Source organism: Microcaecilia unicolor, chromosome 2 (genome assembly GCF_901765095.1).
Source record: "Microcaecilia unicolor chromosome 2, aMicUni1.1, whole genome shotgun sequence".
Taxonomy (NCBI): domain Eukaryota; kingdom Metazoa; phylum Chordata; class Amphibia; order Gymnophiona; family Siphonopidae; genus Microcaecilia; species Microcaecilia unicolor.
In genome coordinates this window covers 131,335,869-131,362,371 of record NC_044032.1, presented here as the reverse complement: position 1 = coordinate 131,362,371, position 26,503 = coordinate 131,335,869, and the positions used below count along the sequence as shown (strand labels likewise).

At 41.9% G+C, this 26,503-nt stretch overlaps 1 protein-coding gene across 2 annotated transcripts in view; it reads left to right on the top strand.

Annotated features, from left to right (window-relative positions):
* The window catches only part of DHFR (dihydrofolate reductase), a 121,727-nt gene extending 100,945 nt beyond the window's left edge, over window positions 1-20,782 (top strand). Inside the window, exon 7 of one of the 2 annotated variants that reach the window (XM_030192309.1) lies at window positions 19,570-20,782. In XM_030192309.1, the coding sequence (XP_030048169.1) occupies window positions 19,570-19,648 (79 nt within the window). In that variant the 3' untranslated portion in view covers window positions 19,649-20,782. The remainder of the gene's footprint in view (window positions 1-19,569) is intronic. The other variant, XM_030192310.1, reaches the window with a different exon arrangement.
* Window positions 20,783-26,503: the final 5,721 nt, after the last annotated feature.

Below are 26,503 nucleotides of genomic sequence, written 5' to 3'. Positions count from 1 at the left end.
AATTGCATATGGACCCATAACTACCCTTTGGCAAATATCACCTTGACCACCCTGTACCCTGCGGCCTATTAAGTTTTCTTCATCGGGCAGTACCTCTGGCTAAAAAATCGGTTCTCTTGGCTTGGATTTCCTCCCATCCTCCAGATCATCAAGTTCAGCTCCAAACATGAAATGTTCCACCACTCAAACTGTAATAAAATGAAAAGCCCACCCTCCCTCCCAACCCAGGAGATCAGAGCCTGTACTGACAGTTCAGTCACTTTAAAAGTTGAGAAGCCTGCTTCTAACTTGTGTAGGAAGCGTAGACCAAAAAGGTTCAAAGAATTGTTGAAATTTCCGGTCTTTGGAAGAACTGAAGCCTTGCACCTCCTCCAATCGTTTCAGTAGATCATCTGAATGTATCAAACTTGGTGATCTGGATGATGGGAGGAAATCCAAGCCAAGAGAACCGATATTTTAGCCAGAAGTACCGCCCGATGAAGAAAACTTCATATGATAGCAGAATCCAGCTCATTTGAGTGGAAACTCATTGGAGCAGTAAGGCTTCACTTTTTTTTTGAAAATCATTTTTTTTGGAGTGGAACAAAAGTCACATGTTTGGAGTTGTGACTTTTGTTCCACTCTAACAAAAATGATTAAAAAAAAAAAAAGTGAAACCTTGCTGCTCCAATGAGTTTCCACTCAAATGAGCTAGATTCTGCTATTATTGAAGCCATACTAGAGAAATTAATGGCTCTGTCAGGTGGATTCTATATTGATGTCTAATGAAGTCTTGACAAACAGCAATTAATTTTGATAGAATAAATAAGTTCCCGCTGCATTCCTCAACGAATATGAACTACAACCATGGATATAGCAGAGCTGTGCTTTGTTTCATGTTGATTTGATATACTGCCTCTTAGAAAACTAAACTCAAGTAAATAAAATACACAACAGCTTAAAATACACAAAATTCAAAATCAAAAGAAAAATTTACGATAGGAAAGATAGGAGAAAAAAATAACCCTGCTGTTATATGTCCCAGGACCCCAATCCACCCTGCTACCCACCCAAGCTACCCTGCTACCCACCCAAACAGGATACTGGGTTAGATGGACCATTAGTCTGACCCAGTATGGCTATTCTTATGTTCTAAGCCTCTAAAAATACATTTTAGGAATTGAAAGCTTTCGTAAAGATAAAAGATTTGAGACCAGTCTTAAATTTTTGAAAAGTAGGTTTTAATCTAAAGTATGATAGGAAGTTATTCTAGAGGGAAGGGGCTGTGAAGGTGAATATAGAATGGCAAATTGTATTTAAACAGATACTCCTAGAGAAAGGGAATGGCCAGTAGGTTTTGTTGAGAGGATCTCAAGGTACAGGAAGACAAATAGGGAATCAAGTAGTGGAATAGAAAAAGAGGTTCACCAGAATGGACCCCTATCCCTGCAGCATGCCTGTGAGGTAAAGGCTGATTAACATGGTTTGGAAGTGAAACAGGGAGCATAAATGTTTGTCGTATACATACGTTTCGTGGTCTGGTAAATTGACTGTGAGACTGCAGGGAATGGGGTAGTGTTAGTATATGTATATTTACCATTGCCCTATAAAGCAGAAACTCAATTGTGTGTATGTTATGCTACCAGCATGTTAATAAGCAGAGATGATGAACCATGTCAGCATTTTCATTTCCTGCGTATGAATCCTATTAATGCTTTAATGTGGTTGCAGATTGGCTGGGGAGGGAGAGGAGTGAAAAATTATTAGATAATTCATCTAAAGCATCTTGTAGGGAAACCCAAAATCTTGAGCGATGGCTCAACATTTGTTCCTTATTTCAGTATGGGTTTTTTTTTTGTGACTTCCTATTCTTTCTGGCTGAGTTTTTCTGCCTACTCATTTGATTGTAAATGTGTAACTTATGGTTCCTCTTTATATCTATCTCCCACACATGCACTTTCTGGCATATGGATATAACTTGTTTTCTTCTGTTTCAATTACTGGCCTTTGAGATTAATAATGGTAGGAAAGGAGAGAGATTTATGCAAAAGTGTAGCTAGCAGACCTTATAGAATCACATCAGGGTTTTCTGTGCTCTCTTTTTTTTTTTTTAATGAAATCTTAAGTATATATTTCATAAATGTAGGTCATTTGTAAACTTTGTTTTTCATATTTTTAATAGCCCAACATGTTTAAAGATTGTACTCATTGATTAAAGTTGTCTTCTGCAATCTGGAATGATTATGACCTTCCTTGTTAGAAGACAAGATAAATAAAGTTGAGTTTGTGGGGCTCTTCTAGTCAGTAAACTGGATTGCAAAATCTTTCCAGCAGGGTGTTGTGTTCTATATATTATTGACAGTTAATATGTGTGGGAAGATGGAAGTTAAGAATTAAATACCATTCTATGATTCAGAAAACAGTAATATTGTTTGTTCTATCTTCCTTCCATAAAAGAAATCCTTTTAGTTAACTCCGTATCATTATGGAACAATGACAGCGCTAAACATAAAGAGGCTGCAGATTTTAATGACTAAGGGGGTCTTTTACAAAGCTGCGGTAGCGTTTTTAGCTCGCAGTAGAAATCAGCTGGCGGTAAATTCTGAGACACCCATTATATTCCTATGGGCATCTTGGCGTTTACCGCCACCTGATTTCTAACGTGAGCTAAAAACACTACCACAGCTTAGTAAAAGACCCCTTGAGTGCTGTAAAGCAGTACACAGAGGCATAATAAACTGCTGCTTTCATCCAAAGGATGGAATAGGTAGCCAGAAGAGTGGATTTTTATTTAATTAGTAACAGTGCACAGCAATAGCTTTGACCAAAGGGCATATGTAACCTACTTACAATCTAATTACTTGTAGCTATTGATCTCAATTACCGAGACTGTGAGAATGAATATGTACCTGAACATCTTGAGCTACTGAAAAAAACATGAGCTAAAATCCAAAATCCCCTTCCTTCTCTTCTGTCATCCAATAACAGATAACTGGGTTGCATGTATAACTTACACAGGTTCATTCATATGTAATGATGTATGACCTTATGTTTGATAGAACTGCCCAAATCTCATAGGTAACACTGCATGCTTCAAACCAGGAAGCCTGGATTCATTACTTATCCACAGACCTGACCACCCAAACTTATGGTTCCAAGCAAAGAGTGTCCAGGTAGCATAATGTGTTTCTTGTGATATCAGCTTAACAGTTTGTGTGTTATTTAGTAGTGATGTAACTTGCCTTGCACATTCTGTCAAATTGAAAAAGTGGAATATAAGTTAATAATTAAATTAATGCAGCATAAGATGCAGCTGAGACTTGCCCTCTTTCAAAGGAGGTCACTGCGGTGTCTGACCAATCTTAAAGATTCCAGTGGGATGGGGAGAAGAAGAAAAGTGGGGTTATCAAAATATTGACAGGCTCTGCTTCAGTTCTCCTTACCATAACCCAGCCTGTTAACAACTAAAATATGGAAGTACAAGGTTGGGGTGCAGGATGAACAAAGTCTGGAGACCTGACTAGGATAGCAAATAACTGGGAGTAAAAGTAGGTAGGTCCTAAGAAAGATAACTAGAATAATTTGATAAAATTATCTTGGCCTTCTCCCCATAATTCTAGTTTAGATAAATGTTACTGTTACAAGAGATACTGTCAAGAAAAGAACTTACTCTACTACAGGGGTTCTCAACCCAGTCCTCAGGGCACACCTAACCATTCAGGTTTTCTGGATACCCACAATGATTATGCATAAGATAGATTTTCATGCCGTACCTCCATGGTATGCAAATTTATCTCATGAGAAGTTTTAAAAACTTTGTACCACAGCATTAACAGATAGACTCTAGCAGGCACTGCAGGATCTAGTTTAGTATTAAGGGGGAATAAAAATAGAGGGAGGGAGGGAAAAGCAAGCAGGACCTAGTTTAGTATTAAGGGGGGAATAAAGAGAGAGAGAGAGAAGAGCAAGCATTATTAACTAGTTGCCATAGAGGGGCATAATCAAATGGGGATGACTATCTCTAAGGGCGCCCATCTCTAAGGACATCCCGGCGAAGGGGCAGGGAACCCCTTATTATCGAAGCAAGATGGGCGTCCATCTTTCGTTTCGATAATATTTTTTATTTATTTATTTGTTACATTTGTATCCCATATTTTCCCACCCATTTGTAAGCTCAATGTGGTTTACATAGTACCGGAGGCTCCAGCGTGAACAAATACAGGGTGATGTTGTGGTAAGATCAAGTTCATGTGGCACAGCCACATTAGGGAATCAGAGAACGTAAGAGTTGTGTTATGTCCATTACGTGCTGTAGTTTGGTTGTGTTGCAGAGATTAGGCATTTAAGTTGGATCTGTGGGGTATGCCTTTTTAAACAGGTTAGTTTTTAGTGATTTCCGGAAGTTTAGGTGGTCATACGTCGTTTTCAAGGCTTTCGGTAGTGCGTTCGGTAGTGCGTTCCACAGTTGTGTGCTTATGTAGGAAAAACTAGATGCGTAAGTTGTTTTGTATTTAAGTCCTTTGCAGCTTGGGTAGTGCAGATTTACTACTACTACTACTACTATTTATCATTTTGATAGGATTGTGTTGATTCGGATGTATTTCTAATTGGTAAGTCGATCAAGTCTGTCATGTAACTCGGGGCTTCTCCGTAGACGATTTTGTGAACCAGGGTGGAACATTCTTTGATTGGGAGCCAGTGTAGTTTTTCACGGAGGGGTTTTGTGCTTTCAAATCAGGGACGCCCAAATCTCAACATTTAGGTCGACCTTAGAGATGGTCGACCTAAATGTTGAGATGGTCATCCCCGGTTTTCGACCATAATGGAAATCGAGGACGGCCATCTCAAAAACGACCAAATCCAAGCCATTTGGCCGGGGGAGAAGCCAGCATTCGTAGTGCACTGGTCCCCCTCACATGCCAGGACACCAACCGGGCACCCTAGGGGGCACTTCAATGGACTTCACAAACTGCTCCCAGGTGCATAGCTCCCTTACCTTCGGTGCTGAGCCCCCAACCCCCCCCCCCAACCCACTCCCTACAACTGTACACCACTACCATAGCCCTAAGAGGTGAAGGGGGCACCTACATGTGGGTACAGTGGGTTTCAGGTGGGTTTTGAAGGGCTCACATTTACCAGCACAAGTGTAACAGGTAGGGGGGGATGGGCCTGGGGGATGGGCACTGCACCCACTAAAACTGCTCCAGGGACCTGCATACTGCTGTCTTGGAGCTGGGTATGACATTTGAGGCTGGCATAGAAGCCGGATAATTTTTTTTTAAGTTTTCTTTTTAGGGTGGGAGGGGGTTTATGACCACTGGGGGAGTAAGGGGAGGTCATCCCCGATTCCCTCCGGTGGTCATCTGGTCAGTTTGGGCACCTTTTTGAAGCTTGGTCCTGAAAAAAAAATGGACCAAATAAATTCGACCAAATGCTCGTCATGGACGCCCTTCTTTTTTCCATTATCAGCCGAGGACGCCCATCTCTTAAGCACGCCCCAGTCCCGCCTTCGCTACACCTCTGACATGCCCCCGTGAACTTTGGTCATCCTTGCGACAGACTGCAGTTGAGGGCGCCCAAAATCGGCTTTCAATTATGCCGATTTGGGTGACCCTGAGAGAAGGACGCCCATCTCCCAATTTGTGTCAGAAGATGGGCGCCCTTCTCTTTCGAAAATGCCCCTGATAGTGTACAACCCTTAAATTTTCTCTACAAATAGGCATTTTTCCCATAGTTTTAAACTTTTCTAGAGCTAGAAACTTAGCAGCCAAAAACTCTTGTTCTAAAAGTCAGTTATTTTCTGGTTTTTGGCTGCTGGAGAGGTAGCACGTTCAGTGACCTCAATTAGGCGCTAACTAAGGTGTGGGGAAGTAGAATATTTGCATAGGTTGCTGAGTTAGCTTCAAAGAGCCTGTTTAGAAAAGGCCCCTTAGATTCAAAACTATATAAAGAGGAAAGGTCCCACTGAACTTTTTTTCTGAGAAGTTCTGAGAGAAGACATTTCTCTGGTAAGTGAACACTATTTTGCTTTGTGCTTTGGGAACTTAAAGATTGGGGTTTAAAGGAGGAATTGTAGGTTAGTGATAGGCAATATAAAAAAACAAATTTTATCAACTAATCTCCATAGTCTTTTCCCTTTAGTTTTAAAAACTTTGTACCACAGCATTAACAGATAGACTCTAGCAGGCATTAGTTTAGTCTTCCCACCTGCCCACCCCTAGGACAACTCTTCATTTATAGTCAGCTATTGTAATTAGGGTAACAAGCAAGGAGTGCTCTTACAGCAGGGGCATAGCTAGGTAGGGCCACGGGGGCATGGGCCCCCACAGATTTAGCCCTGGCCCCCTCTACTTTTGACCCCCCAAACACCCCCCCCCCGTCAGTTTTGATCCCCCTCCCGCCGCCAACTCTCCCCCGCCGCTGCTGCCTGGTACCTTTGCTGGCGGGGGTCCCCAACCTCTGCCAGCCGAAGTCTTCTTCAGCACCAGTCTCTGGCGCCTTAGCTAATCTGTTTCTGTGAGTCCTGACTCCTGACGCACTGTAAAGTATGCAGGACGTCAGGAGTCAGAACTCACAGAAACAGATCAGCGAAGGCGCTGGAGACCGGCGCTGAAGACGACTTCAGCTGGCGGGGGTTGTGGACCCCCGCCTGCAAAGGTACCAGGCGGGGGAGGGTCGAAAGTAGCAGGGGGTCTGGGGGGGCAGCAGCTGGGGGAGGCGGGCTAAACTGTGCCCCCCTACCTCGGGCTCTGGATCCCCTTCCCGCCAAGGTCTGGATATGCCCCTGTCTTACAGAGTTTTAAATACATTTCATTAACATCTAAGAAGGAAGCACTAAATAAATCATACAATATACTATATAAACTAAAAAACATTTTTATATTAGGCTACTATCCTTAATACTGTAGCAAGTTTTAAATTATTGAAAAACTCAAAAACACTAAGATGGAGACAGCAGTCCAGCAGAGAGAGGGGTGCTGTCCAGTCTTTTGCATTTTATTTATTTATTTATTATCTCATTTGTACCCCACAGTTTCCCAACAGTGTCAGGCTCAATGTGGCTTACAGCGCACCACAGAGGCAGACGCCAGTGCAGTGAAATGAAGCTAATACAGCAGAAAAACCTACACAAGAGATAATGGGGAGGAAGGGACGGAAGGAGTAGGGAAACCAGGAGAGAGGTGGGAAGGGGAATGTGTCCAAAATTGTCTCTAGATTGATGCGCATCCAACAGTGAAGACACATGCAGAGACCGTGGGATAAGCGTTTCCAAATAACATGGTCTTTAGTGATTTCCTGAAGGCTAGGTGGTTGGTGATGGTTTTCATGGTTTTTGGCAAAGAGTTCCAAAGCTGAGTGCTGATGAAGGAGAAGGATGTAACATAAGTGGATTTGTACTTTGTGCCGTTGCAGTTTGAATAATGAAGTCTAAATGTATTCCTGGGAGGTAGGATGATGAGATCAATCATGTAGCCAGGAACTTCGCCATATAGTATTTTGTGAAGTAGAGAACAGATTTTAAAGGTGATTCAATCTTTGACAGGAAGCCAATGCAGTTTCTCTTGAAGGCGCGCGGCACTTTCAAACTTTGACTTTCCATAAATTAATCTGGCTGCTGTATTTTGGGCCGTCTGCAGTTTCTTAATTAGTTGCTCTTTACATCCAGTGTAAACTTTGTTACAATAATCCAGATGGCATAGAATGACGCACTGTATGAGGTTACGAAAGACCTCTTTAGGGAAAAAAGATTTTATTCATTTTAGTTTCCACAGTGAGAAGAACATCTTCTTTGTGGTGGCGTTTACGTGTTTTTCGAGTGAAAGGGAGCAGTCAAGGGTGACTCCTAAAATTTTGAGGCTTTCTAAGATGGGGAGGTTAAGGGTTGGGGTGATTAAGGTTGAAGGTTTGTACTTGTTGTGTTGAGATGATAATATAAGACAGTGTGTTTTGTCAGCATTCAGTTTTAGTCAGAAAGAAGTTGCCCAAAAGTACATCGTATTAAGACAGCGGTTGATTTCACTAGAGATCTCAGACAAATCATTTCTGAAGGGAATATAAATTGTAACATCATCAGCATAAATATGCGGGTTAAGTCCTAACTTACTTAAGGTCTTGGCCAGTGAAATCATCATAATATTGAAGAGTGTGGGCGATAGTGGAGAGCCTTGAGGGACTCCACAAACAGCTTTCCACAACAGTGATAAATCTGAGTTGGCGATTACTTGGTAAGTTCTAGAAGAGAGAAAGCCCTTAATCCAGCTATGAACATGTTCGTAGATCCCTATGTTGTCGAGGAGGTTCAGAAGAATGGTGTGATCGACCATGTCAAAAGCACTTGACATGTCAAACTGTAATAACAATATACTTTTGCCTAGAGCTATTTCCTGCCGAAAGCTGTTAAGTAGAGTGACGAGCACGGTTTCAGTTCTGTGAAGGGGACGAAACCCAGACTGGGATTAGTGAAAAATAGAAAACTTGTCAAGATAGTAAGTTGTTTCGTCACCATGCTCTCTATCATTTTTACAAAAAGTGAGATTGATGCAATAGGGCGATAATTGGTAAGATCACCATTTTTTTTCTTGGGGTTCTTTGCAATTGGCATAAGTAATATGTTGCTGTGTGCTACAGGGAATAGACCACATTCGAGCATAAAGTTGAGGTAATCAGTGAGGTCTGCAAGAAAGCAGGAAGTGCTGATTTGAGTAAATAATTAGTGCAAGGATCCAGCCTTACAGTACTTTTTGGAAAATTTGTGAAACCCCGAGGTGACAGCATCCAAGGAGAGTGGGGCAAAGTTAGACAAGAAACGGTCTGCGGGATTTTCACCTGGAATAGGGGCGAGACAGCACTGAGTGTCATGTATGATCTCCCAGTTAGTGAGATGTCATATGTGTGTGCCCAATGCAAAGAGCTCCTAGTTCTCAGAGAACATGTTCGTTCTCTTGATGCTAGAGTAGCAGACTTGGTGGAGCTGAGGGAGAGACAGAGAGGTACATAGAGGAGACCTACAGGGATGTTGTAGAGAAGTCCCACCTCCAGTCAGGGCCGCTGAGAGACCGGGCCAGGGCAAGGCCACCCCCAGGGCCCCGCCCCTGTCAACACCCCCCCTCTCCACCCACCCCATTCCGTCCACCACCGGGCCGGGCGCCCTGAATTCAAATCACAGCACCTCACCTCGCTCTGTGTGAAAGCGCAGCAGCGGCAGTCTGCAGATCGCATCCCTTCAGGCCTTCCCTCCCTGTGTCCCACCCTCGTCTGACATAACTTCCACGAGGGCGGGGCGGGACACAGGGAGGGAAGGCCTGAAGGGAGGCGATCTACAGACTGCCGCTGCTGCACTTTCACATGGAGTGAGGTGGTGAGGCGCTGTGATTTGAATGGAGGGGGCCCGGCCCATGTCAGATGGTCAATGGAGAGGATGGACAGGTGGGACTGCGGTGCTGGGCCCCCCTTGTAGGCCCGGGCCCAGGTAATTTTGTCCCCCCTGCCCCCCCCCCCCCTCGCAGTCTGGTAGCCCCTGTACTACCTTGGAGGAGGGAGGTCTCCTAGTAGGAGAGCATCACCCTGGTGAAGTAGGAAGTACTCCTGTAGCCAGGACCTACCCACCAGGGGATGTACTATCCTCTCGCACCGAGGATATGTCTCCAGGTGTGGCCCGGGAGGGAAGGGTTAGGACAGCTGTTGTAATTGGTGATTCGATCATTAGGCATATAGATAGCTGGGTGGCTGGTGGACGTGAGGATTGCCTGGTGACTTGCCTGCCTGGTGTGAAGGTGGCGGACCTCACGTGTCACCTAGATAGGATTTTAGATGGTACTGGGGAGGAGTTGGCTGTCTTGGTACATGTGGGTACCAATGACATAGGAAAATGTGGGAGAGAGGTTCTGGAAGCCAAATTTAGGCTCTTAGGTAGAAAGCTCAAATCCAGAACCTCTAGGGTAGCATTTTCTGAAATTCTACCCGTTCCATATGCAGAGCCCAAGAGACAGGTAGAGCTCCGCTCAATGCATGGATGAGATGATGGTGCAGGGAGGAGGGTTTTAGATTTATTAGGAACTGGGCAACATTCTGGGGAAGGGGGAGCCTATTCCGAAAGGATGGGCTCCACCTTAACCAGGGTTGGGACCAGGCTGCTGGCATCGGCATTTAAAAAGGAGATAGAGTAGCTTTTAAACTAGAAACTGGGGGAAGGCTGACAGTCGCTCAAAAGCGCATGGTTGGGGATAAGGTATCTTTCAAAGATATCATCAAAACAGGGAAGATAGGGTATCCTGATAGTGAGGTTGCAAAAGAGACCATAGTAGATCAGGTGTCCTTAAATAAAAATAAAAATCAGACAAAAGATTGCAAATGAATACTGTCAAGTACTGAGCATGATGTAAATAGGAACAACAAACATAGTTTGAAATGTCTATATGCAAATGCCAGGAGCCTTAGAAATAAGATGGGAGAGTTAGAATATATTGCACTAAATGAAAAATTAGATATAATAGGCATCTCTGAGACCTGGTGGAAGGAGGATAACCAGTGGGACACTGTCATACTGGGGTATAAATTATATCGTAGTGATAGGGTGGATCGAATTGGTGAAGGGGTAGCATTGTATATTAAGGAGAGCCTTGAATCAAATAGATTGAAAATTCTGCAGGAAATAAAACACTTCTTGGAATCACTGTGGATTGAAATTCCATATGTAAAGGGGAAAAGGATAGTGATAGGAGTGTACTACCGTCCGCCTGGCCAGGATGAACAGACAGATGCAGAAATGTTAAAGGAAATTAGGGACACAAACAAACTGGGCAACACAATAATAATGGGTGATTTCAATTACCCCGATATTGACTGGGTAATTCCTCGCAAATATGTTCCAAAAAGGTGTACTCCCCCATCGAGCATTCCTTGATTGTTTTGGGGGGTTTTTTTTGGAAGACAAAAAAAAAATTGAACTAATTGCACATAGAGTGGAGGAGTAGCCTAGTGGTTAAAGCACTGGTCTTAACTTCCAGAGGTGCCCGTTTCATGTCCCACCATAGGTGCCCCGTATAAGAGGCTTGGGGAGGCTAAGCCTCCCCAGCCCGCCACTGCCCCCCCCCCCCCCCCCCCCCCCCCCCGCCGTACCTTTAAATATTATATTTTTTCTGGAGTCGCGGGTAGAAACAGGAAATATGTCAGAAGAGGGCGGAGCCATCATCCGACTTGCGAGGGAAGGCTGCTGGAAGCGCGATGAGCCTGCTGATGCCTTCAGTGCCGGCGCTGCCCATGACTCCAGCAAAAATATAATATTTAAAGGTACGGCGGGGGGGGCAGGAAGGAAACGAGGGCAGACGGGAGAGGAGAGGAGGGTTGCTGCACATGGGTGGATGGAGGGGAGGGGAGAAGAGGGTTGCACATGGTGGATGAAGGGGAGAGGAGAGGGCAGGGGAGAGGAGGGTTGCTGGACATGGGGAGAGGAGGGTTGCTGCACATGGTGGATGAAGGGGAGAGGAGAGGTCAGGGGAGAGGAGAGTTGCTGGACATGGGTGGATGGAGGGGAGGGTGGAGTGAGGAAGGAGATGAGATGACGGAAAAGGAAGAGAGTAGAAATAGGCAAAAGCTGGATCCACTGGACAGTGAAGTTTGCGGAGGACCCAGCTTTTACTTACGGATGTAGGACAAGAAATGAAGAAGAAAGGCGGAAAGTAAACAAATAAATGGAAAGGAAGCCCTGGAAACGGAGTTAAGAGGACAGATAGCAGCAGAATCGGATACTGGGCCAGCACAATCAGAAAAACAAAGTCACCAGACAACAAAGGTAGAAAAGATCATTTTATTTTCATTATAGTGTTTGGAATATGTCCACTTTGAGAATTAGGTGTTTAACATTAAAAGTTTATTTACTTATTTATGACATTTTATCCCACATTAAACATGAATTAGGATGTTTTGTGGCTCTACATGAGAATTGTGATATTATGATCCCTTGTTTCAATATTGTTGACGGTCTGCATTTTCCGTATGGGTGGTATATTGGTGTATTAGGTTCTGCCCAGTGTAATATTTATGGTATAGTAAGGTTCAGAGTGTGTTTTTGCACAAAGTTGTGCATAGTGTTTTGCAGTTGAGCGATTGTGGTTAGTATATGCTTTGAGCAACCACTTTATTCTTTGACATATGATACATAACTAATATCTAAATGTAATAAAAGGTATTAATTGTGACTTTTATTTTTTTTTCTATGTGTGATCAGACAATTATGGATTTAAGCTCCACCCCTGGCCCCACCCCTAACCCCGCCCCCTTTAGCCTCCCCAAACAGTTGGGCCACCGACCGCCTATGTGTCCCACTGCTGCTCCTTGTGATCTTGGGCAAGTCACTTAACCCTCCATTGCCTCAGGCACAAACTTAGATTGTGAGCCCTCTTGGGACAGAAAAATATCCAGTGTACCTGAATGTAACTCACCTTGACCTACTACTGAAAAAGGTGTGAGCAAAATCCAAATAAATAAATAAGAGAAGTAGTGAGTTTGTGGAAGATTGTAATCACATGCCAAGTTTTGAGAGGGTATCAGAACATCCTCTTCATATAACTGATGCCACCATTGTATATAGATTGACAGCGGTATCCTTGACGGGAACAAAGAATTAAAGGAGATGGGAGTATAACAAGAAAAATGAGAGCCCATCTTAGATCCCATACTATCCAATATTCTGAAAGTGTATAGAATAGTTAGAGAGACATCATTCTGGAGTCAACATTAACACTTAAGAATCCACGTTAAAAAGCTTATGGGTTCTGAACCCACCTGATGCTTCTCTATATTGACCCATACCTTATAAGGATGGTTCTGAAAGCATTCCACTGCCGCTCTGAACTGAGCTGCTCGATTGCATAGCCATAGATTAAGGATACCCATCCCCCCCTTTCTTGGAGGAGTAGCCTAATGGTTAGTACAGTGGGCTTTGACCTGGGTTCGATTCTCACTGCAGTTTTTTGCGACCCTGGCCAAGTCACTTAACCCTCCATAGCCCCAGGTACAAAAACTTAGATTGTGAGCCCTCTACGGACAGAGAAAATACCTGCATATAATGTGTACAGTGCTGTGTATGTCTAGTAACACTATAGAAATAATTAGTAGTAGTAGTAGAAACAAGACTTTCCTTGGAAATCTAGGCTTACTGTCACACCAATTAAACTTGAAAATACTAACCTGGAGGGATTTGATAGCATGCTTTGGTATCACCACTGGTAAAACTTGAAAAAGAGAAGTCTAGGGAGCATATTCGTCTTAATCATAGTGATCCTACTAAACCAAGTGAGGGAGACTCCTTTCCAACACTCCAAGTCTGCATGAATAGCAGAGAACAACATAGGGTATAGCTATTCATATTTTGGCTGCAGTCAAACACCCAAATATTTCAACCCCTTTGTGACCCAACAAAAAGGGAATGAAGACTGTACTACTTATAAAATTGGACCATGTATAGTAAGATTACATGCTTCCATTTTCCTCATATTTACTTTAAAACCCAATACTTTTAAGTAAGCCTTTAATTCCATTAACAAATTAGGGACCGTAGTAATAGGAGAAGTCAAAGACAACAGTATATCATCAGCAAAAAGTTTGATCTTGTATTCCCCATTCCTGAACACCCCCCCCCCCCCCAAAAAAAAAAAAGATGGACTGAAGCAAATGACTAAAGCAAACTTTCCATCACTAGAGCAAATAGCAGGAGGAGTAGTGGTCAGTCTTGTCTAGTGCCTCTTGAAAGAGAAAACATTGAAGAATTCCCCCCATTAACTCAAACCATGCCCTGGGATTAGAATATAACCCATGTACCAGGGTTCCAGAGGTGATCTGGGAAATTACAGACCAGTGAGCCTGACATCTGTGCCAGGCAAAATGGTAGAAACTGTTATAAAGAACGAAAGTACAGAGCATATACATAAGCATGGATTAATGAGAAGCCAACGTGGATTTAGTGAAGGGAAATCTTGCCTTACCAATCTACTACATTTCTTTAAAGAGGTGAACAAACATGTGGATAAAGGTAAGCTGGTCGATATTCTGTATATGGATTTTCAAAAGGCGTTTGACAAAGTCCCTCATGAAAGACTCCAAAGGAAATTGGAAAGTCATGAGACAGAAGGTAGTGTTTTATTGTGGGTTAAAAATGAGTTAAAAGATAGAAAATGGAGAGTAGGGTTAAATTGTCAATATTCTCAATTGAAAAGGGTTCGTAGTGGGGTTCTGTAGGGGTCTATGCTGGGACCATTGCTTTTTAACATAATTATAAATGATCTAGATATGGGAATAACTAGTGAGGTAATTAAATTTGCTGACGACACAAAGTTATTTAAAGTTGTTACATTGCAAGAGGATTGTGAAAACTTGGAAGAGGACCTTACAAGAGTGGGAGACTGGGCATCCAAATGGCAGATGACATTTAATGTGAGCAAGTGCAAAGTAATCCATGTGGGAAAGAGGAATCTGAACTATAGCTACGTGATGCAAGGTTCCACATTAGGAGTCACCGACCAGGGAAAGGATCTAGGTGTCATCGTTGATGATATGTTGAAACCTTCTGCTCAGTGTGCGGCGGCGGCAGCAAAGAAAGCAAATAGAATGTTAGGTATTATTAGGAAAGGAATGGAAAACAAAAATAAGGATGTTATAATGCCTTTGTATCACTCCATGGTGCGACCGCACCTCGAATACTGTGTGCAATTCAGGTCACCACATCTCAAAAAAGATATAGTGGAATTAGAAAAGATACAGAGAAGGGCGACAAAAATTGTAAAGGGGATGGGACAACTTCCCTATGAGGAAAGGCTGAAGCAGCTAGGGCTCTTCAGCTTGGAGAAAAGGCGGCCGAGGGGAGATATGATAGAGGTTTATAAAATAATGAATGGAGTGAAATGGGTAGACGTGAATCACTTGTTTACTCGTTCAAAAAATACTAGGTCTAGGGAGCATGCATAAAGCTACAAAGTAGTAAATTTAATATGAATTGGAGAAAATATTTCTTCACTCAACGTGTAATTAAACTCTGGAATTTGTTGCCATACAATGTGGTAAAAGCAGTTAGATTAGCAGAGTTTAAAAAAGGTTTGGATATCTTCATAAAAGAAGATGGATGTGGGAAAATCAATTGCTTATTTCTAGGATAAGCAGCGTAAAAGGTATTGTACTGTTTTGGGATCTTGCCAGGTACTTGTGACCTGGATTGGCCACTGTTGGAAACAGGATACTGGGCTTGATGGACCTTCGGTCTGTCCCAGTATGACCATGCTTATGTTATATTATGTTCTTATGAAAAGCCTCTCCATTCCTGCTTTTAAGTAATATATTGTCTAGAAAGTCCCAGTGGATCCTGTTGAAGGCTTTCTCAGCATCGATTCAAGCAAAAAGGCTTGCTGTGGTAGGATGGATAGTTCAAGTTAATCATTCTCCAAACATTGTTGGCCACCTGATAGGGGTGTACTAGGGTAGCTAACATATACTCAAGTCTCATCACCAGCACCTTCACTAGAAGCTTCACATCTGCATTAAGCACAGGTATTGCCACCAAATTTTCAAAACAAGTCCTCCCCTCCCAGAACCTAGTAAAGAAGTTAGCTAAATAATTGGGGTGCTGTAGCACCCACTACATCCCTTTGCCAGCTGTCTGATCATTTGGATCTTGGGTCTCCACCAGTGATTCAGAGGGTAATTGTGCTAACCTCTGTGGTGTCTACTGCCACCTCAAAATTCAGACTCTGTTGGGCTGAGGTAGAGGAGACCATTGAACTCATCACTTGAATATATCTCCCATCAAAATATACTATTTTTGTCCTGGGGTGGGAGTGCCCAATGAAGATCCCTAAGTATACAATACAACTTATTCAGTTCCTTCTAGCGGCTACACAGTGCCAAGCTAGAGAAGCTAAATAATGCCTTGGATATATATGTAATGGAAAAGTTAACTCATGAATTATGAGATAAGAAGTACGAGTTTCAGCAGATAGTTTACCCGACAGTCGATTTATGAGAATGTTAGAATCCTGAAAATGTGAGAAATTGACTACCGCTCTTGCCCTATAGAAATGCACTGCATATTAGTGAGTTGTAGTATTTTAAAAGTTGGGATGGAGTTCGTGGAAGGGTGGAGGAACGAAGTTTGGGGCTATTCTAGAAAACTTGTCGAGTCTGACTTTTGGTCATATGTGAGCTGTGTTTTTAAAAAACTGCTGTGGTTTTCTTGTTAGTCTGAGTGAAATAATTTACAAAGTATTAGATTTTGGAATAACATTCCGGTTATTTTTACAGCAGACTCATATTGTTTGTTTAGAAAGTTTTTGAAAACTTACCTATTTGCTAGCCAGAATTTTAAAGTTGTAATCTTGTATTTTTTATAGATCTTGTGATATTGATTGTGTTGAGTGTAAATTCCTTCGTACTGTAGAAATGTTATAGTGTTGTAATCCACTTTGCAACATTTTGTTTAAGGTGAAATAGAAGTACCTAAATATAGTACAATACAATAAAAAGATTTATCACAAAAAAATAGGATTGAAAAAATATATATCAACATTAGATAGAGTAACAGTATTGTCCTTCCCATTCACACCTCCATTGTGATATAATCTCTGGTTCATTTATATTTTCAGGCAATGGCATGCTCATTTTGTTTTAGCATAGTGCAGGGAGTGTTAGCTCCTGAAGACTAATAATAATAATAACAGTAGTTATCATTTTTATAGTGTTACTGGATGTACACAGTACAGAACAGTGGTGATAAGTATTTAGGTACAGGATGTCTCTGCCCCCGAGAAGCATATATCTAAGTTGATACTTGAAGCAATGGGAGGTAAAATGATTTGACCAAGGAATATCGGTAGAAGTGGGATTCAAACCCTAACTTCCCTGGTTCTCAGCTCAGTGCTCAAACCACTAGTTAGTCCAAGAAAAAGATTTCATCTTAAATATAATTTATTTTGTTTATTGATCTTTGTTTGCTGAAATACCAACATTATGAAAACACATCTTGATAGTTTCTTTTTGCACGTCTCTGCTTCCAGCTTAATTGAAAGTGATCTGTATTGAGTTGCTGTGCCATGTGCTGCTGCTATTCACAATTACCCAGGCTTGTCCTCTTTTTATAACCACCCTGGGAGGGAGAGAGTGGTCTTAGCAGCAGGTGTCCCTAGGAACACTCTCTCAGTGAGGTTGCAGATTAGCCACCTTACGGCAGGTGGCACTAACCTGCCATGTCAGAGTCTTAGTCAGAGGGGTGGGGCTTAGGCTATATCTTTTTTTTTAAATACAGCGACCAGAAGTGAGCGCAATACTAGAGGTGAGGTCGCACCATGGAGCAATACAGAGGCATTATAGTATTGTTGGTCTTATTTTGCATCCCTTTCCTAATAATTCCTAGCATCCTGTTTGCTTTTTTGACTGCTGCCACCCACTGGACGGTGGACCCTATCATCAAGTAACTATGATACAGATTATTCTTCCCAATGTACATCACTTTGCATTTGTCCACGTTAAATTTTGTCTGCCATTTGGATGCCCAGTCTTCCAGTTTGCTAAGACCTTCCTGCAATTTTTCACAATCCGCATGTGTTTTGACAACTTTGAATAGTTTGGTCATCTACAAATTTAATCACCTCACTCATCATTCCGTTTTCCAGATCATTTATAAATATATGTTATATAGTACCAGTCCCAGTACAGATCCCTGCAGCACTCCACTATTTGCCCTCCTCCACTGAGAAAAATGGCCATTTAACCCTGCCCTCTGTTTTCTGTCCAATAACCAGTTCCTACTCTACAACAAAACATTGCCTTCTATCCCATAACTCTGTAACTTTCTCAGAAGTCTCTTATGAGGACCTTTGTCAAAAGCTTTCTGAACATCATAGATACACTAAATCAACCGTCTCACCTTTATCCACATGTTTATTTACACCTTCAAAGAAATGAAGGAAATTGGTGAGGCAAGACTTCCCTCAGCTGAACCCATTCTGACTCTGTCCCATTAAACCATGTTTGTCTGTGTGTTCTATAATTTTATTCTTTATAATAGTTTCCACTATTTTGCCTGGTACTGAAGTCAGGCTTACACTGGAACCCTTTTTAAATCTTCAGGTACTATGGATGATTTTAATGATAGGTTGCAGATCACTAATAGATTAGCAATTTCATATTTTGAGTTTTCAGTACCCTTGGGTGTATGCCATCCGGTCTAGGAGATTTATCACTCTTTAACTTGTCAGTTTGGCTCAATATATCTTCCAGGTTCACCGAGATTTCTTACAGTTTTCCTCATCATCACACTTGAAAACCTTTTCCAGTACAGATAAATCTCTTACATCTTCCTTAAAAATCGAAGCATATAATTCATTCAATCTCTCTGCTATGGCCTTGTCCTTCCTGAGTACTCCTTTTGCTCCTTCCTGATCTGACATACAACAGATTCCCTCGCAGGCTTCCTGCTTCTGATACACCTGAAAAAAGTATTACTGTTTTTGTCTCCGTGACAAGTTTTTCTTCATATTCTCTTTTAGCCTTATTTATCAATGCTTTGAATCTGGCTTGACAGTGCTTATGTTACTTCTTAGTTTCTTCATTCGGATCGTATTTCTATGGAGGATCTTTTGGCTCTAATAGCCTCTTTCACCACAACCTTTAACCACATTGGCTTTCGTTTGTTCTTCTTTCCACCTTTGTTAATATATGGAATACATCTGGCCTAGGCTTCTATGATGGTATTTTTAATCAGTGTCCACGCCTGATTTAAAGTCCTAACTTTTGCGGCTGACCCTTTCAGCTTCTTTTTAACCATTTTCCTCATTTTGTTATAGTCACCCTTTCGAAAATTAAATGCTGCTATGGTAGATTTCTTTAGTGACTTCCATACATCAGCTCAAATTTGATTGTATTATGATCACTGTTTCCTAGCGGATCCAACACTGTTACCTCTTGTACCATGCCCTGCATTCCGCTGAGGACTAGATCTAAAATAGCTCCCCCTCTTGGTTCTTGGACCAGTTGCTCCAAGAAGCAGTCATTTATTACATCTAAGAATTTTACCTCCTTAATGCTTCCTGATGTAGCATTTATCCAGTCAATATTGGGGTAATTGTACCTTCAACATTGTAAGCAAGTCATATGTTCCAGGTTCTTTATTTTTCTGTCTTGTAATCAGATTTATGCATAAGACATAAATTCTTATGAATAGTATGAAACTTATTTCTGCAAGGCATTTCTAGCATCCTTGGCTGATCCAGGAATCAGGCCCAGGTATCCTTGGCATGAAAATATAGCCACCGAGTTGCTAGGCCAACTCTGTGAGAACACATTTATTTTAAAATCAAAACCTGTTCATTAGGAATCTCTTTAAATGTTCCTTTTTTCCTAGTAGGACTGTTAGTTTTAATTTGAAAACTATACAGTCACACTGAAGTATAAACTTCTAATACTTGTTTTCAATTCATATTCTTTATCTGTGATGTCATTAACATACATTTTTCATGATATTAAAGTAGGGTCATTTTGAGATTGTGCAGATTATATTAAAGACGTTTAACATTGATATTGTTCCATGTCTTTTTTTTTTTTTTTCAGATACCCTGGTATCTCAGCTGATCTGCAAGAAGAAAATGGTGTGCAGTATAGATTTGAAGTGTTTGAAAAGACTATATAAATGTAGAATGGAAAACTGTGGATGAAATAAGCAGATGTGAGAAGGCCATAAAATCTGTATGGCTTTACAAAATAGGTTCCCAGAACCAGCCACAGTAGTGTGCAGATGCTGATGCCCAATTTGTACCTGCTCCCAAGATGATTTAAATATATGCATCTAGTTTAAGGGCCAGATTCAGGAAATGGCGTCCAAAGTTAGGCGCTGAAATTCTCTTGCCCTTTATAAAATACTAGCTTATAGATCTCATGACTAATGTTGTGCACTGGATTTACGACTGAAACCTGATGTAGTGCCAGCTCCCAACTTAGGCACAGATATGACATTATTCTATAACATTGTGCCTAAACTCTGGGAATGCCCCCTGATCCACCCATACACCTCACTTTATGTACATATTTTGCTATGCCCCTTTTGAGTTGCATGCTATGAAGTTTAGGTGCTGATGTTAACTGAATAGTGACTAGGGCTAATGTGCAAATCCACATTTTTGCCAACTAACTCCAATTATCGATGCTCATTAACTATTGCGTGCGCATCTTCCCTGGGTGCCAAAGTTTGGAGGGCCTATACTGAATCTCGGGATAAGTGTATATTCATTTATTTTATCAAATATGTGCATAAATCATAACTCCACCCCTGATCTGTCCAGACTGTGCTTCTGGGACCATCTACACAGCATGTGAATAAATATGCACCATCTTACTGCCATGCATACTTACTTGCATGTTTGTCACCGCACAATTTTATAAAAGACCTCCTTCAGTGTAAAACAGACTTTATACATGGAAAACAATTTATTAAATTATGTGTTATCTGCATGGTGACTGAGTGCTTATAAAATGTCCTGTTTAACCAATAAACTAAGCAACTGTGACCAGTGTGCCATACAGCACTATCCTTCATGCAAACCAATTTGTTTTTATTTTTTTTAAATAAAGAGAGTAAGAAAATGCTGATGCAAAACAAGTTTTACTTGCTTTATTGAATTATTCCTGTTTGTGACTTTTGGCACTTGTGACCTTGATTGACTATTAGAGAGATTGCTTAATGCATCAAGCCAAGATGAGATGGGAATATTTCGAAGAGAGAAACAGAGTAAAGTGCAATGCTAGTAGGAATTAACATCTAAATAGATATGTTCTGGTTCTGTGTTGTTGTAGTCCTTTGAAGTGAGCTCACTGATATTTTGTTATAGATGAAATAAAAAAACATTTACCTCACAATGTGGTCCATATTAAAACAAAAACTGAAAAAAGTTGAGGCTGGATTGCTATTGGGTGAAAGTGATCATTGAGATTATATCAACAGTACAACTTGGTGTATTCCTTTTCACCATAAGAACTATTTACTTAATATTTCACAAACCAGAATACAACATCTCTATGTATTAGTTCAAAATAACCATCCAGGAATTTAAAATGCTGTTAAGGCCAAAAAATAGCAATAAATATTTACTACAAATATATTGGGGCACGCTGGCCAGACTAACTCTTAAGAGATTAGAAGACAAGTAAGTACAGCAGCACCACAACTTCCCTACCTACCCCATCTCACCATCCACAGCTCAGGGGTTAGCAATTAGCCCCAATTACTTGCAGCAGAGAGCAATGGAAAATTGTAAGTGTTCAGTTAACTGCAGTGAACTCAACATTTTCAAAGAAGCACCCATACATGTTTGTACCTTCTAATTAGAACATAAGAGTAGCCATACTAGGTCCATCTAGCCCAGTATCCTCTTTTCCAAACAGTGGCCAAGCCAAGTCACAAGTTCCTGGCAGAAACCCAATCAGCAGCAACATTCCATGCTACCAATCCCAGGGCAAGCAGCTGCTTCCCCATGTCTGTCTCAATAGCAGACTATGGACTTTTCCTCCAGGAATTTATCCAAACCTAGTTTTTAAACCAAGATATGCATGGATACTTTTTATCACTAATACACACATACTTTTGTGCTTCATCAAAATTGACATCCAGAAAAATGCACATATTATATGCTGTCATAAAGTTTGAGATGCCTATACAAATTGGAGGGAACAGCAAATACACACTTTGCCCAGTTGATGCACGTATTTAAAAATGATTTGATTATGACTTATGCATTGCAATCTAGGGTGCTTTGTGATCTGTATTACTGTTGAGGGAAGGGGGTCATATATAACAGGATCTTGATGACTGTGATCTGTTCTAGTTCAAATGTTGTGATGCTATGGTTAAGATGTGAGCTCTTTATTTACTAGTAAAAAGGCCCGTTTCTGACACAAATGAAACGGGCGCTAGCAAGGTTTTCCTCGGAGTGTGTATATTTGAGAGAGTGTATGTGAGAGTGACTGTGTATGAGAGAGAGAGTGAATGTGCGAGTGTGTGTGTGTGAGAGAGAGAGTGAGTCTGGGTGCGAGTGTGTGAGAATGAGAGTGTGCAAGTGCGTATGTGAGAGACAGTGTGAGAGAGAGAGAGTGTGTTTCACACAGATACAGTGTGTGCGAGAGAGTGTGTGTGAGACACAGACTCTCTGTGAGACTGAGTGTATGAGACCAAGAGAGTGTGTGAGGGACTGTGTGACACATAGAGAGTGAATGTGATACAGTGTGAGACATAGAGTGTGTGAGACAGTGTGTGAGAGAGAGAGTGTGTGTGTGACAGAGATACCTCCCCCCCCCTCTGGTGTCAGCCCCCCCCCCCCCTCTCTCTGGTGTCTGAGCGTTACTGTGCAGGACGCTGAGCTCTGGCTGTGCTTCAAGGAACTGACCAATCCTATGTAATAGAATGCACCTCCAACATTCTGAAGCCAAGAATCCTCGTGTGGTTGGTCACTTCTGCTTGTGACGAACCCGGACGTAAGTGATGTCAATTCAGGAGATGGATACAGAGAGCAGGAATGCCTCAGCCATGCAGTCAGCTTCAGAATGTTGGAGGTGCGTTTTATTATATAGGATTGGGATTTATTAACTGCCTTTATGAAGAATTTCACCCAAGGTGGTATACAGTAGGTACAGTTTAACATCAAACTTACAATTTTGTTAACAGTATAACAATAGTAAAATGAACAAGTAAAGACAGAGGAAAACTTGAAAGGAGCAAACTGAGATCTAATAATAGGACTACCAGGAAACAGGATCAAAAATATACAAATTTAACAGCAATGAAATTCAAATAGCAGAGATATAATGCAATGGAATATCCAATAAGCACACAATTAGAACATTCAAATAACATTGCTTTGATACTAATGCTTTTTTTTTTTTACAATACAGTTTACCATATAGCTGAGGGGCCAAGTGCAAATATATACATGAGAACAAGATGCATGGTACAGAGTCAGTTGGGATAAATAAATGAGTGGATAAATTAATGGCAAGTTCTTTGTATAGTTAATCAAGATATAAGGAACTGGTATAAGTTACAGTGGGTGTAGCAAGCTAGTCCATGTGCAGAATGGGTGTATAGTCAGTCACCCTATGTATTAAAGCTTGGGAGAAGAGCCAGGCTTTTACCTGACTCCTGAAGTAGAGGTAGTCTCAAGTTATACACAGCCCCTCTGGGAGTAAATTCCAGAGCGTGGGATATAATCCTGAGAAGGCTTGCTGGCAGTTATCACATCGTACAATTTCCTTTGATGAGGGGACAGATAGTGATGCTCCTTGAGTGTATTCTGGCCCATTTTGTCTGAGGGCCTTTAAAATCAAACATAGAGTTTTAAATTAGCCCTGTAAGGCACTGAAGGGTGTGATGTGGTCATGCCGTTTGCAGCCTTCTATCAGTCGTGTTGGAGCTGATACAAACTCTTTTTGGTTTCACCAGTGTACAGGGCATTACAATAGTCCAGTTGTGATGTTACCATGGCATGGACCACTGTGGTCAGACTTGTCTTTTCAATATATGGAGAGAGATTTCATAGCTGCTGTAGGTGATAGAGACAATTTTTGAAGGTTGTTTGAATTTGCGGGATCAGAATGAGTGATGAGTCGAGTATCCAAGATGCCTGACCTGTGATTTTAGGGGGAGTTCATACTTCTCAAAAGGTATTTTGAAATCCGGTATTTGTCCACTTGTGTTATGTACCCAAAGAATCTCTGTTTGCTTGGGTTCAGGCAGAGTTTGTTGTTGTTTGCCCATTCCTGTGTTGTGGTTAAGCAGGCAGACAGTTTACTCAGAGCTGTGGGTAGATCTGTTTCAATGGGCATGAGTAGTTGTACATCATCAGCATAGATTTAGAATTTTGTGTCCATCGAATGAAGCAGTTCAGCCAGAGGCTTGAGGTAGATATTAAATAAAATGAGAGACAGTATGGATCCCAGTGGCACTCCACAGTTTAGTATCTAAGGCAATGATGTGCTGTTGCTGAACAGATTGTTGTCTGTCTGACAAATAGAATTTGATCCATGTAAGTACTGTGTCACTGATACCTATTTCTGCCAGTCCTGTAAGCATGATATTATGAGCCACAGTGTTGAAGGTGGCTGAGAAATCCAGCAACACTAGTATCGAGGCAGATCCCCTGTAACGATTTCTGTGCAGATCATCAAGAAGGGACACAAGGCTAGAGGAAGTGATGTCATAGACTCAAATGGCAGCTTGAAAATGGAGCTCCCAAGCCACTGCCAAGAATTAGCTTAATTAACAGCTTTCCTCAACGCAATATCATGGGGTACATTCCCAATTGGAGGGCACGGAGTGCTGCATGGGTTATGATGGCCTCACGAGCGAAAACACTCGATTTACAAGTGTATTCATTTCAGCGGAAGGTGATGTTTCCGGCTACGCACCCCGAGGAACATGGCGTCCGAACTGTGTTGAACCAACAGATCTCACCGGAGACCGTGTTGCCCAGTGAGATCAGAGAGGTGCCTTTACCACAACATGATACATGGGCCACATTTTGCACTTGGCTTCAGGAAATCAGATCAGATTTAAAGGCAATGTGCCAAGATTTGGCAACGTTGGGAACAGACCTCCGTGGAGAAATAGCAGAACTGGGTAATCGCATGGCTAAAATGGAAGTGGGCCTGGAAGAGCACGTAGAGTCTCTAACCATGCTTGAACAACAGCTACAGAACCAAAAACGTGAAACCCGGTACCTACTAGATAAGGTGGAAGATTTAGAAAATTGGAGTCGTTGCTCCAATATACGGGTTTGTGGGCTGCTAGAGTTACCTGAGTATTCAGATTGCAAGGAAGTTGTGCAGCACCTCGCAGCCCACTTGCTCTCTGACCCTGCTAACCCCCCTGCATCCATTCGTATTGAACGTGCACACCAAGCCTTGGGGATGAGAAAACCAAATGTGCCTAAAGATATCGTGGTATGTTTTGCTGAATTTAAATTGAAGAAAGCTGTGATGCACAAAACGAGGACGGCTAGCCCTATAGTGTGGGACAGTTACCCCATAGAGATTTACCATGACCTTTCAACAGCCACCCTCAAGCGGCGGAGCAAATTATGTCCTCTAACCTACCGATTAAGAGAGGAGGGGATTCAGTATAAGTGACAGCACCCTTTTGCCCTAGTGTTCTACAAGGAGGGCAAACAACGCAGAGTGGCCTCGCTGGAAGAAGCACAAGAATTCTTATCCACTGGCGATCAAGTTGACCCACCAGGGAAGCATCAGCAGCCTGGCAGTAAGAAGCAAGACAGGCCGAAATGGCACCGGGTATCCCAAGGGAAGGGCCGCCTTAGGAGACAGATCTCTGGAAGACAAGTTACATCGCCATCAGGCCCAGGATAAGATCAACAGTTCTAGAAACTTTGCTATACTACATATGATGGCCGGATGGTGACAAGCGTTAAATCTTGGCGAGTGTTGAGGTTCAACTATTTTTGACTGGCAGATGGATTGGGGACTCACTTCCTTCTCCCGCAGACATGTCACAACTTGGTAAACTGACGTGTCACGGTTGGTATTGGGGGGGCTAGGGGGGGATGGAGGGGACAGGGGAATCTACAAGGCATCTGGTGGTGGCTGACTAGGCTTGCTAAATGATAGGAGGCTTATGCCTTTGTTTAACTGTGTTACTCTTAATGTTCGTGGCCTTAACTCACCTATGAAACGCAAATTAATGTTTAAAGAAATGTTGCGCCTAAGGGCAGATGTGATATTCCTTTAGGAGACCCATTTGAAACAGCAGCATGAAAAATTGGTTAATCATAAGCGGTTTCCCACTATTGTATTTGCCTCACTAATCAAAAAACAAAAGGGGTCCTTATAGCTTTTTCAGCTGCTCCCCCATGGCAAATACATAACACTATACCTGATAAAGAGGGCAGATATCTCTTAGTTACAGCATCCCTATATAACACTCAATATACTATGTTATCAATATATGCACCTAATGAGGGGCAAGGGTTCTTCTTAGCAGATCTGGAGAGGGTTTTATAGCGCCATGCACAGGGACAGTTCGTGTTAGGGGGTGACTTTAATCTTACAATAGATTCGCCGCTAAATAATTCAACAGGGCAGGTGTATTATGCCAAGCGGGACAGAACCATACTTAAAAGCTTTCTGGCGCGCTGGGGGCTGGCTGACCTCTGGCGTGGGAATCATGGTCAAGAGAGGGACTATACATACTTCTCCCCTAAGTATAGCACATACTCCAGGATTGACCTTTGGCTGGGGGACGGGGCTATAGCAAGCAATCTGCAAGCAATAACCATTGAACCATGCACATGGTCTGATCACTTCCCGGTGGTATTGACTCTGGGAACAATAAATATACCTAAGGGCCCTAGATACTGGTGACTTAATGCGGTATTATTACAAGACCCGCAGACCATTTCTACTGTGGAGAAATACATTATGGAATATTTAGAATTTAACGACCTAGGAGAGGTACAACCACCCACTTTATGGGAAGGCCTAAAAG